The following is a 12,123-nucleotide window of genomic DNA, read 5'->3' on the forward strand; positions in this document are numbered from 1 at the left end:
GGATTTAAATGACACGTTGATTTCCGTCTTTTGGAAAAGAAATATGCAATAGAATGTTTGAAGCTATATTAGTGTAAACTTCTACCCAAATAAGACAGAATGAATGGGGGGGAAAACGTGGATTTCTGCAAAAACATAGGTGGAAATACGGAGTCTGGTGAGAAATATCGTTTCCAAGAAATAAAGTAATTCATAATCTACCCCATTATTATTGCACCGGTTAATGTTCCTGCTGCTTTAAAATATTCCATTGAAGTCTCTGGAAATTTCCAGAAAATTAATGATGTAGCTTCCTCCGATAGGCCACTGAAGAGTGTAGGTTCACTAGTGTACAACAGTAGCATCTGATGCAAAACCCACAGCCATTAAAACTATAGGGAAGATCAGAAGGATGCACAAACATTTCAATAACCACTCACACACACAACTCATGTGCTCCAAAAGCCGGATTACACTATAAAATTCAACATGTGAACAAAGGTCTTACGTTTTTCAGGAATGCCCTTTGGTCTGGTGGAATCAATTTTGAGCTTTTTTTGCAATAATGACATAATTATGTTCAGAAGAACAAAGGGTTGCCGAGACAGCTGAAGAGCACATCTCAGCCTAAGGTAGGGAAGGAGTGCTTCACCATAGATGACTTTACAAGCAATGGAATTATGTGTAAATATAGAAGGAAAACATCAAATGTAGGTCCAAACCTGCTTCATGAGAAAATAAAAATAGTCAAGTGAATGTTGCTTTTCAAAGATTAATGGGCTGGTTTTACTATAAAATCTGGTTATATATATTTTTATAAGCCCCAAACCTTAAATTTACCAATGGACAAAATCTTTGTAAATTTATTGCAAACTTTTGTAGTTCTGTATTGAGACTTTCATACAGATACAGTATTTAAATATATACATCTATATATACACAAGGTATGGCATGTTCATTAGTTCATAAGCAGTGCATGCTGGGAAATTAAGATGGTTGAGGTGGGTCAGGTTTTCTGTACTTGCTCTGCATCCAAACCCGGAGCATTGACACTTTCTTTCCTCTATTTACTTGGAGCCTTTTGTCCTGCAAATTCTGAACCTCCTCCAGTCCAGCTTTCGTAAACAAATAATGAATTTCATCTGTAAAAATATTCATTCAATAAATTACAATGATTATTTCTGTGGTTAAAAATTCAAGTTCACTTGTATTCCTTTAACATTTAAAAATTTCAACCATGAAGATTTCCATGCTATGACGTGCAACATCTTAAGTGTCTCAGTGCTTCTCCAAAGATTTACTAAATTATTATAAAATATTTTGATACGTCTGCTTTAATAGTATGGCTCTGATCTTATAACCAACTATAAGACAATGGTTCATATTTACCTTTGGTAAAAAAGTACACACAGGTTCCATCTCCACGTGTGTAGAAATTCTCTGATAAACACTGCCCTGTTTGTAAAAAAATGTAAGAATTTCACACATAATATGCAAAAAGTGAGTAAAATGATCAGATGTCTGCATAAATGTATGACGACTGTACCAAAACCTTACCCTTCTTAAACCGAAGTTGGGAGAAATCATATCGTCCATAGTCACGAAACAGAAATATCCCTCCATGTTTCAAGTAAGAAGACAGTCTGTTCACAACCCCCTGAAGTCTGTAAATAGCAATTCATTCATTAGAATAACACATATGCATCCATTACACTTGTGTATAAGCTGACAGCTCTCATGTGTCAAGTGCGTTTGTTATACAGCCCAGATATGATGTCATAAATTCATCCATTTCTTTTTGTTGAATGTTAAATAAACAGGTCTGGAGTTGAAATGTTACATTCAACAAAGACCGTAAAAGTGAGCTGGAGGTGTTGGAGATCACTGATATCACATTTGTCACCTGTCTGGATGAATGGCAGAGAGCACAAACACTGCCAAAATAACATCCAGGCTCTGAGGCGGGAAGGGAAAGCAGGCTGTCTCCTCACATATGTCATGGACAAAGGCGTGGCAGACAGACTCATTGTACTCTGGATGGGCCTAAATGAAGGAAAAAGAATCACACTCCAAATAAGACGCACTGTCATCCTATCATAGTGTGTCATACAAGAGCCACTATGCTCATAACGATCATTCATTATTTACATGCTGACAGGAAGTAGACCACTGTTATGTTGCCTTTACATGTTGCATATTGCACAGATATATAATTTACTGGTTAGGCAACGTTTTGCTGCACTGACAAAGCATAGATGACTGAAAGCCACCTGTGCAGGAAGAAAAATCCATCAGGCAGGTTTATTATTTAAGAATGTGGCAGAAATTAGGGTGTTAGAATGAAATCTTCTGTTAGTACATCTGAATTAAGCATGCACCTCATGTCATCTGAATGTCAATTAATCTGTACCTGTTCTAAGTTAAAAAAAAAAAAAAATATATATATATATATTTTAACCACCTAATCAGACTGCATATTTATAGCAAAAGAACTGTAGAAGATGATACCTTGACCAGCTGAACAGCATATGGTGAGAAGTCACAACAAAATAAAAATGCATCGGTTTCTCTGTATTAAAAAAAAGAAAAAAGTAGAGCCAAAACGGCATAAAATATACAACAATACATGATAAATATTGAATACATATGTAGATAGCTAAGTATGTCATATTCATTAACTGAGATACAGTTTCAAGTATAATGATCCTGAGAGGTAGATGGCAAAAATCAGAATGAATACAATTCAACATTTACAGTATTTGATCTTTTCGCCCATTAATATATCAAAGGTGAGAGAATGACATGGTATTAAAAATGTATTTTCATTTAGCTGCAACTTAAGAGCAGCTAAATCGCTCTAACTAAAATGAAATGAAAAATAAAATCCATATACCGTAATAAATCTGATATATTTAATAAAAAGGAGTTGATAAAGTTAAATGTTTCAAAATTTGAGGCAGTTATACCTTCATAGTTGTGTGATTTGTAAAAGAGCAAAAATTAAAAATAACCTGTCAATAAACCAATTAACAAAATATAAAGGGCATTTTTCAGTGTCAGTGGTTCATAGAAAAGACTGAGATTGGTGCTAATGTTCAAATTAGATGCTCTATGCTTAAGTCCTAGAGGAATTTAATAAAAAAAAGATTAAAAAACAATCACAACCATTGAGAGTAAAACTCTAATTTTCTGGGGAAAACAATCCAATTTCCGGGAATAACTAGCCATTTTAGTTGCTATATCAAACCAGACACTTACATTTATCAGATAATAGTCATCCTGTGTGGTATAAGTCTATCTATAACTCCACATGGCTTCAAAACATTGAAATCTCCTAGTGCGATATTTGATATTTATGTCAATAATAATGAACAATTTCATGTCAGTGACTTCAGTGTGATTCAGCAGATAGTGAGAAAGTCTGAGCTTGTTTGTGAGGAGAACTCACTCTGTTACCATGGTATCTAACTCAGAATCAGTTAGGGTTCCTGGAATATGAGACTCCAGTAATGGGTTTTTCTAACTTCAGGGTTACAAAGCCTTTACAGTCTTAAAATAGAATTTCCGTTAAAACTAAGCTGCTTTCTAGAGAGTGTATTAAATTTAACAAAGGTCTTCCTAAATTCTAAATCAACTTTAAAAAGATTTGTTGCTGCTGGTGGGTTATGTCAAGTAAAGCCTGAGCTGTAGCAAAATCTGTTTCAATAGTAAATTCCCCTGTATTATTGCTCTGTCCCCAGAAATTCAAATAAAAATATGTCAGAATAGTTTTCCATGTTGAAAATAAAATGTTTAGAATAATGCTGTACTGTATCAATGAAAAAGTACATTTATTGATTCAAGAATCTTAAAATGTATACTCACTTTATGGAATTAATGATGGGGAAAACACTGTTGCCCACCCCACATCCAACCTGTGAAGAAAAATACATTTGCTGCTGTTTCAGCCAACAGAAACTTAACATTGCAAGTGTTGTTGTGCAACATTACATTGTATAAAACATTTCAATTCCATTCATAAGGTTCTAGCAGCACATCAAGGGACCAATACATGGATAAATTTGAAAACCTCCAAGATCCTGAACGATGCATGTTGGCCAGGGAACGTCTTTAGGTTGTTGTCATCTTCCTCTTGTTCTGTTCTTGGAAAGCAGTTTTGTTCACTGGAGGTATGTTTCTGATGGTGTGTGGGACCGTTGGGTTGGTTGTCTTCTCTCTCTGTTTGTCTGGCCTTTGTGTTTATGCTGGATGCTGAAGGTAGACACATGTCTGTGGCCTGGCCTTCTGCCCCTGTTGGTATCAGTTCTGGGAACTCTAAAAACAGCCACCTTCGATCTTTAAAAAACTTATGCTGATGCATCGTATAAAACTTGTCCCAGTACTGAAAAGCTTGGAGGTCAAATTTGCCTGTGTGTTGGAGAGTGACATTAAAATTAATATTTTCTGTGCATCACCAATAGAATGTTTAACGGAATACATCATTTACTTTGTTCCTGTAATGGAATTCGTATGCTGGAATTTTCTTCTGCTTTCTGCCGTGCATTTTCTATGTCCTCTTCACTCCACTGTATGTGATCCCTAAAATGTAATTTATGTTAATATAGAAGTCAGTGTTGAGCGTTTTTTCTTTTAAAAAAATCAAATTTAGAGAGTAGAGGTGAAAAATGCAAATAAATACAAAATGGATGAAAGGAAAAACTGAACAATAAATTTACCACATGTTGTGTTTAAAGATGTCATCTGGACTGTTGAGAATCCTTGATCCCAATGGAGCTGAAGGTCTCCCAACTGTCCTCTTTAATCTTGTAGACACTGTATTGTAAAGTTGAGCCAATTTGACTACAGAGGAGCTCTGTAGTTTATGCATTTAGGCTGTAAATCCTAAAAACAGTAAAACTCTTCAAATCATATTGATCATACAGTTTTAATGCATTAGTTAATGTGATTTTAAAAAGCTTAATATTTATTATGTAGACAGATATGGCATATGTAAATTTGAATGACATTGGCCATGAACAAAATAACCCGAAAGGTATAGGAGTAAGTGCAGTTGTCAAAGGGGGCGCTAACATTCCAAATCAGGTGTCGGGTGTCTAATTTCTGGAATAGAAGAAGACAGATGCGGAAGTGTAAAAAGATGGAGCGGGTGATGGTAGCTAGCATTAGCAACTAACTAATATCATCTTGAAGAAAAAACAATATTGCCAACCAACAACATTGCTAATACCAGTGACATTTTTGTTTTGCCTGGACAGATAGTCAAATATACAAATACTACAGGTGATGTTCGATATACTTTAAATGGGTGAATTAAAAATCCAGGTTGCAGCGCTAATGAAGTAAAGTGATGACTTTCAATGTTGGATAAACAGTTCACTGGCTTCAGAAATCATTTGGTTTATTGGTTGTTAATAACGTAATAGAGATTGTATCATGCTTACCTGGCACTGGAAGTGGTCTTTCGTCTTTATCGAAGTTGATAGTGGTTCTTCCCACGCTAATTTACCTCATTAGTCTTAATACAAGTGTCACCTGGTGATGGCGCCAGAGCGCAGGAAAAAAAGCGTTAACGCCACCGAGCTGCTGAACAGAAGAAGTCGAGGTATTCCAGATGTTGGAAGCGTCCTCAGACACAACATGAAGGTCTTCAGAAACCTTCTCTTTCAGGTAATATAAAACATCCACAAATATTAAATGAAACCTAAAACATAGTCTTTTAAGAAACAGGGAAATTTTATTGCAGGACAACAGGAGTTTTATTAAAGTATGGAGCAGGTCCTCAAAATCGACAATAATGTACGAGAGTGGAAAAATCTACTTTGAAAATTACCTGAACTGTTACAGCTGGTGAGTATAAATTGTCGTGTGTCAGCGTTTGTGCCTTTCTCACACACTTAGATCAAACTAAAATAGCGATTCTACATCTTGATGTAGTGTGAGCCTCTCATCTGAATCATCAGCTCCTACATTTACATTGCTTTGGATGTTTAAGACTATCTATGATGTCCTTTTCTTTTAGTTGTACATGTCCATATGTATTCATGGTGTTTAAAATGTTAGTACCAGTCAGAACAAAATAATTTTGCCCTCCAACAGTGACTGTTCCCAATCTTCTTGCAGTGTTCACTCAGTTCCCCAGGTTTTATACAAGTTACCTCAGAGGTCAAAGCTGGAGAAATTTGAAGATGCTCTTCTGTGTCAGAGCCCTCTTGTGCGTAAAAAGAAACTGTTTGATAAACACATCCTATTTTATCATTGATGTGACCAGGTTCCCCTTATTTATCATAACTATATTTTGATAGGGGAATGTTTTATCCAACCCATCTGATCATAAACCCAGCCTCTTGGCTTTGACGGCCAATGGCTGGCTGTATCGCCTCTCAGCTGAAACAGGAGAGGAGCTCCAGAAAGTTTATCTCTCCCCAAACATTAAGTTCAGGTGTGTGACTTTGTTATTGCAGATTGGAAAATAGGTGGAAGTTTGACTATGCAGAAAAGATTTTTATATGACTATTCTTTGTAGATATCTGGGGTGGGATGTTTCTCAAGAAACAGTTTACATAAAATCTGTTCAAAACAAAGAAACAGCTTTAGAACGGCAGGTAAGAATATTCTGTTTTAGTTTGAAGGATTTTTTAAGATATGAATAACTCACTTTTTTTTTTTTTTTCAGGCTGGTATCACTCAAAACACAGTGATGCACTTGGCTATCTTTCATGTTTTTCCATTGCAGATAGTGGGGATTTTAGAGATCAATAAAAGGGTATGTAGCTTTTTGCTGAAATAATCTATCACTATATTAATGTCTACATAGACTCACCACAGAAGAGAGCTTGAAATAAAAAGTAATTTATTCTTGCAGGTGTTTGGAAATGGAGTGACTGATGTTGTTGTGTCTCAAGGTGCCATTGTGGTGTCTTACAGCAACAAATCAGTGAAGCTCTACAGCTTTGAGCACATTCTCCAGAGGGTATGTATGGTCTGTTTCTTTAGCCATATTTATGTAGCTTTATATTCTCCAATGGCTGTCACCTTTTATTTATGTGATCAATTAGTTCAAAAGCTCCTGTAGCTGAACAGCAAGCCTGAGGCAGAGTTTCCTGCTAAAGCTTTGAGTATTGTATTGACTGACAGTCTTAGTTTTTTAAACCATTTTCAGCAATTGCAGTGACCAGCGAATTTTATTCTGTCTGGCTGTGCTTACATTTCTGTGTATTCAGAAAAATGTCTTTGTTTTCAGCACTTGACAGAGCGGTTAATACTTGGAAAACAAAGTTCACTGCTTGAAGGGAAAACAGTGGGAGACTTTCCATTTGGCATTCCAAGAAATATTCACATAACTGGCAAGTGTCTTACAAATCTCCTTTCCTCATGTTTAAAATATTATGATATTTTATCCTTACATATCTGTCTTAGTTGTGTTTTTGTGTCATTAAAAATAAAGATCACAATATGTTTAAGATTTTAAAAATATGTAACTCTGATTGGACAGTACCTAAAACTTTCCCTTTTATTTATTTTGTTATTTTTTTGCATATGCAGATTGTCCTCCACTGCTCTTTGAGGTGTTGTGCTCTAATAACAGTGTCCAGATCGGAGGTTATCCTTGGCATTTTATTTATACTCCACCCCAGAAAAACCACAGGGGGACTCACCACGTGTGCTCACTCAAGGACTGCAGTTTGGTATGTTCAAACAACATTCCGAGCACACAGAATGAAATTAGGGATAATGAAATGTTTTGTGTGCTGAGCTGTAATAGATAAATATTGTGTATGTAAGACTCAACTGCAACTAAATCAGCAAGAGTCCATTTTGAGTGTGTAAGAGTGTGTATGTGTTTGTGACAGTCTCTTTAGCTGTTGTGGTGAGAGAACAGAATGCAACCTCTAATCTCAGTTTAAAAAATCATCAGGCTCTTTTTGTCAAGACCGTTGCTTCATGTTTATCACTTTCTTGCCAAACAACTATGTGTTAATAGTAAGTCACCTGGAGAAAAGGCTCAGATAGCCTCTAGTTGTGCAGTCAGCTATAAGACAAAATTAAAATGACTACAACTGAAGGTGCAAAATAGCAAACACAGTTTGTATTTCATGCAGGTAACTAGTACTGTTTCTGTTGCTTAGATACTCTTTCCCTATGTATGTATGCTTTTTAAGAAAAGAGGTGAGATCATTGGCCAGTTTACTTCTTGACTCGTGCATCGCACATGCTTGTCTTTTTTTAATGCATTAATTGGACACATTTATGGACAATGCATGTAGGTTACAAATAATGATGTAGCTGCTACCAGTGATTTATAACTGCACCTCAATATATATGAATGTAAAAGTTCATGCCACACAATCAATGTATAAGCACACAGAAATGTCAGAATAATCTGTTACACAAGAACAACTTGTTTCCTTGATATTTAGGCAATAAATGGAGTACAAAGCATGAGCTGCAACTCCCTTGAGAGTGACGCAATGTTCTTCCATCCTGATGACTCTGGGAGAATGATTCATGTTGGACCAACCATCATAAAGTGAGTCCTGTACTCTGAATGTACACAAATGGACATTCATACACTCCAACACTTCCCTTTATAAAACCTTCCTGTCCTCCTCAGTGTTCTGAAGCTTGTAAGTGATCGCAGCAATGATATGCAATCAAGGGTAGTGAAAGACTTCTCTATGGCGACCCATCGTAGCAGTAATGTAAGAGTTGCTCTTTTACCTACTCGTGCTAAATTAATATACAATTGAGTCCATCTCAGTCCCTCTGTTCTTCCTCTGCTGCAGCCAACCCAACAACTCACTGTCACCTCATCAGGCCGCACAGTAAAGAGAAGATTTCATCAGCTGGACGATGACCCAGATCAGGAGGTGCTGTTACTGATCTGATCTTTTGGAGTTCTCAAGCTTTTTAGCTCAGCGATGCAGGAACAGCTCAGAATTATATCCTCCTGTTTATGACAGCATGTCATATGGGTTTATCTGGTTATGAGCACCGTTAGAGATCTACCACTTTAAACTAACATTCCAACTTCTTTGGAATGCTTTTTTTTACCTGCAGACTTATTCAGGTGGATAATGGATCTTACATTTTTCAGACTTTTCGCATGGTGGAGTATGAGGACGAGCTGGACCTGTTAGCAGCAGTGGTGACTGATGGGAATGAGGGAGAGGGGCGGGCTCATATCCAACTCTACGACAACCAGAGCGGGCAGCTGCTGCGGAACGTAGCTCTCAGTGAATCCTGGGATGAGGTGAGACACTGCACCAACAGTGGCTCAGCATCTTTGTTTGTGAGCTAGACTCTCTTACAGCTTCTGTTTTCTCTTTCAGACTTTTCCACATGAGCTCTTCCTTGACAAAGACACAATAGTTCACATCGAACAGAAGAACAGCACCTTCTGGTGTCATGTTTACAAGCTCAAGGCGACCAGCAGCGAACTGCAAGGACATTAATTACAGCAATGCAGTTTTCACATTTTTTATTATTAAAATATTGTTAATACTTGATATTCAAGTCTGCACTGTATGACTGTTAATCACAGCCTGACCAACTTGTAGATTTCAAAGGTTTTTGTTTTGTATTCCACATATGTTCCCAATATGAAGATTCATGTACTTCCAAATAAAATGTTTTTAGCTCTTGAGGAGTTGAGTTGTATATTTGTACTACTTTATTATTTCCTGTCACATATAATTAGTACACGTAGAAGGTTAAGATATAAACTGCTCACAGTTAAGTTTGTTTTGGGGCTGTTTACATTAGGAAAGGAAGTTTTATATTGTCTCACTTGACTGTGAATGTGGAAATTTTAGTCTGTTGTTGCTCAACAAAGATATAAAACCCTAAAATTATCGAAAGTTTAAGATGGTGTAGTTAAATTCTTGTGTATAAATATGGATCAGACATGATACAAAAGCTTGTTTGTGCAGTCAGCATGAAGGAATCTATTTTTCCTGTTATTTCCTAACAGTCCCGCCCCAGAGCCGCCACCGACCATTCCTGTGCTAGTAAACCTTCATATTTTATACAATAGACGCTCCCTCAATTTGATGACCACTTTAAAAAAAGATTATACACGTTATTTAACACAGCCGAATCAAATGTGTGGAAATGATAGATTATCAAACAAACAGCTTTGGTAACTTTAACCACACCGCTTGCAAAACACTTCTCCCGGTCATGTGACCCCGGTCCGCCCCCCAAACCTTCCAGTCAACTCTTGGAATCTTCGGTTTTCATAAGAGCAGATTCATGCTGACGCAGAGCTCGTCGGCTGTCTTGAGGCGATGGGGGAATCCAAAATGCTCCTCCTCGCCCTGGGATCCGCCGCCTTCTTCGGGATCGTGTCGATCTTTTTCGTGCTCCGATGGGTTCTTCACTTCAAGGAAGGTTTAGGCTGGGATGGAGGACTGGCGGAATTCAACTGGCATCCGGTTTTAGTGGTGATCGGTTTCATATTTTTGCAAGGAACAGGTGAGTGGAAACGGGAAGTGAAGCAAAGTGATCACAAAACACAGAATAAAGGACAGTTGTATTTGTTGTATTACTGTATTATTACTGTGTTATTACTAAGGTTAGCCTGTCTTCTGCATAATACCGTTTCACTGAGGTTCAACAACACAAGACCTGTCACAAACGGAAATGGAGGAATTTATTACTATTGGTTTCCAGTGCATCAAAATCCACACCCACATTTTGAGTGAACAGCTGCGGGCTTTAACCATCTTCTTGCAGCCATCGTTGTCTACCGCCTCCCCTGGACCTGGCGCTGCAGCAAACTGACCATGAAGTTCATCCACGCCGGTTTGAACCTTCTAGCCTTCGCTCTCGTTGTCGTATCCATGGTGGCAGTGTTCGACTTCCACAACACTGCCAAGATCCCCAACATGTACAGTCTGCACAGCTGGCTGGGCCTGGCAGCTGTCATTCTCTACTGTCTGCAGGTAGATCGCACCTGATATGGTGGTCAAAGAGGAGAATAGTTCTCAGTCACATATTCCTGCCTCTCACTGTGAATCTTACGTGTTATTAAACCCACCCAAAGTTTTTTTCCCCCCCTAATACCCTACTATTAGGGCTCACTCGACAGCTAAATGAAAGTATCACCTTGCTGAATGTTTATTAAATGCCTGACAGTTTTTAGTCGCTAAAAACAGCCCTGATGAGGAAAATGACTTTAAGTTATTGTTTTTTCTCCTATCCCACAGCTTGTTCTTGGAATTGTGATGTTCTTGGTACCAGTGACTCCAGTATATTGGAGAGCAGCATTCATGCCTCTCCATGTCTACAGTGGCCTTTTCATTTTCTCTAGTACCATAGCTGTAGCACTGATGGGCATCACCGAGAAGTTAATTTTTGGCTTGTGAGTATTATTAATGGCTTTTTAAAATACCTGTATCCCAATAAATGTAATTGTTAAATGTTACTGGGCAAAAAATGTAAGCATGTCCCTTTTTTGTTGATGCTCAGGAGCAACCCTAAGTATAAGGATTCCCCCCCAGAGGCCATTTTTGTGAACATTCTTGGGCTCATTCTGGTGGTTTTTGGAGCTCTCATCCTGTTGATTGCCACTCGACCATCTTGGAAGCGTCCCAGCGAGCAGCTCTCACATATTCTGCATACCAGTGGGGGAGGTGAGGACAACATCAGAGTGGGTCCAGCCTTGTCTCAGCTATCCGAAGGAACCGATGATGGGGAAATTAGAAGGAGGAGCAATAGGCTGGATGATCAAGATAAACTCCCAAATGACTGACATGGCCCCTGATTTGATTTCCAGCTTTGAATGTTCTTACATAATGTAAACGTATCATACATAATTGATAGAAATATTTTTTCAGAACTTTTTATACACTTTATCTTGCACTCCAATATATAATTGTTTGTTTGTTCACATTAACTCAATATGTGTTTTTTTTTAAAGAAAATGCAGGTGTAAACTCAAAGTTCCTATAACACATGCTGCAATAGCAACATTCTGCTATAGTAAAAGTTATGTTATAACATGAATAGTGTGTGGCTGTCATTATTACTCATTTGAAAGTACAATGCTGCAAAATTATAATTCTCCTATATTTTGTTTACTAGTCCATTAATACGTTTAAATTAGGTTTGGGTAACTTATTCGAAGTCTTGCTCGTAATTTGG

At 37.5% G+C, this 12,123-nt stretch overlaps 3 protein-coding genes across 4 annotated transcripts; 2 read left to right on the top strand and 1 right to left on the bottom strand.

Annotated features, from left to right (window-relative positions):
* Positions 1 to 852: 852 nt before the first annotated feature.
* Positions 853 to 5,513, bottom strand: mettl8 (methyltransferase 8, methylcytidine). Of its 2 annotated transcripts, none has more exons than XM_057011818.1 (10): positions 5,421 to 5,513; positions 4,695 to 4,860; positions 4,466 to 4,557; positions 4,049 to 4,386; positions 3,844 to 3,893; positions 2,488 to 2,548; positions 1,883 to 2,022; positions 1,537 to 1,643; positions 1,369 to 1,434; positions 853 to 1,121 (listed from the first exon to the last, which is right to left on the bottom strand). In XM_057011818.1, exons 2-10 carry the CDS (start codon positions 4,844 to 4,846, stop codon positions 967 to 969), a joined length of 1,161 nt encoding a protein of 386 aa, XP_056867798.1. In that variant the 5' UTR covers positions 4,847 to 4,860; positions 5,421 to 5,513; the 3' UTR covers positions 853 to 966. The 2 variants fall into 2 exon arrangements, with proteins under 2 accessions (XP_056867798.1, XP_056868532.1); XM_057012552.1 differs by having other exon boundaries at positions 4,695 to 4,791; positions 5,421 to 5,505.
* On the top strand, positions 5,078 to 9,622 carry dcaf17 (ddb1 and cul4 associated factor 17). The gene is made up of 15 exons (XM_057058774.1): positions 5,078 to 5,259; positions 5,494 to 5,646; positions 5,723 to 5,826; positions 6,100 to 6,190; positions 6,282 to 6,418; positions 6,503 to 6,581; positions 6,653 to 6,742; positions 6,842 to 6,949; positions 7,220 to 7,322; positions 7,522 to 7,664; positions 8,397 to 8,506; positions 8,591 to 8,678; positions 8,763 to 8,846; positions 9,074 to 9,229; positions 9,309 to 9,622. The coding sequence occupies exons 2-15, from the start codon at positions 5,518 to 5,520 to the stop codon at positions 9,429 to 9,431; spliced, it is 1,545 nt and encodes a 514-aa protein (XP_056914754.1). The 5' UTR covers positions 5,078 to 5,259; positions 5,494 to 5,517; the 3' UTR covers positions 9,432 to 9,622.
* Positions 9,623 to 10,198: 576 nt separating this feature from the next.
* On the top strand, positions 10,199 to 11,893 carry LOC130515691 (plasma membrane ascorbate-dependent reductase CYBRD1). The gene is made up of 4 exons (XM_057016503.1): positions 10,199 to 10,452; positions 10,714 to 10,922; positions 11,187 to 11,341; positions 11,449 to 11,893. Exons 1-4 carry the CDS (start codon positions 10,266 to 10,268, stop codon positions 11,729 to 11,731), a joined length of 834 nt encoding a protein of 277 aa, XP_056872483.1. The 5' UTR covers positions 10,199 to 10,265; the 3' UTR covers positions 11,732 to 11,893.
* The last annotated feature ends 230 nt before the right edge of the window (positions 11,894 to 12,123 follow it).

This window comes from Takifugu flavidus, chromosome 1 (genome assembly GCF_003711565.1).
Source record: "Takifugu flavidus isolate HTHZ2018 chromosome 1, ASM371156v2, whole genome shotgun sequence".
Taxonomy (NCBI): Eukaryota; Metazoa; Chordata; class Actinopteri; order Tetraodontiformes; family Tetraodontidae; genus Takifugu; species Takifugu flavidus.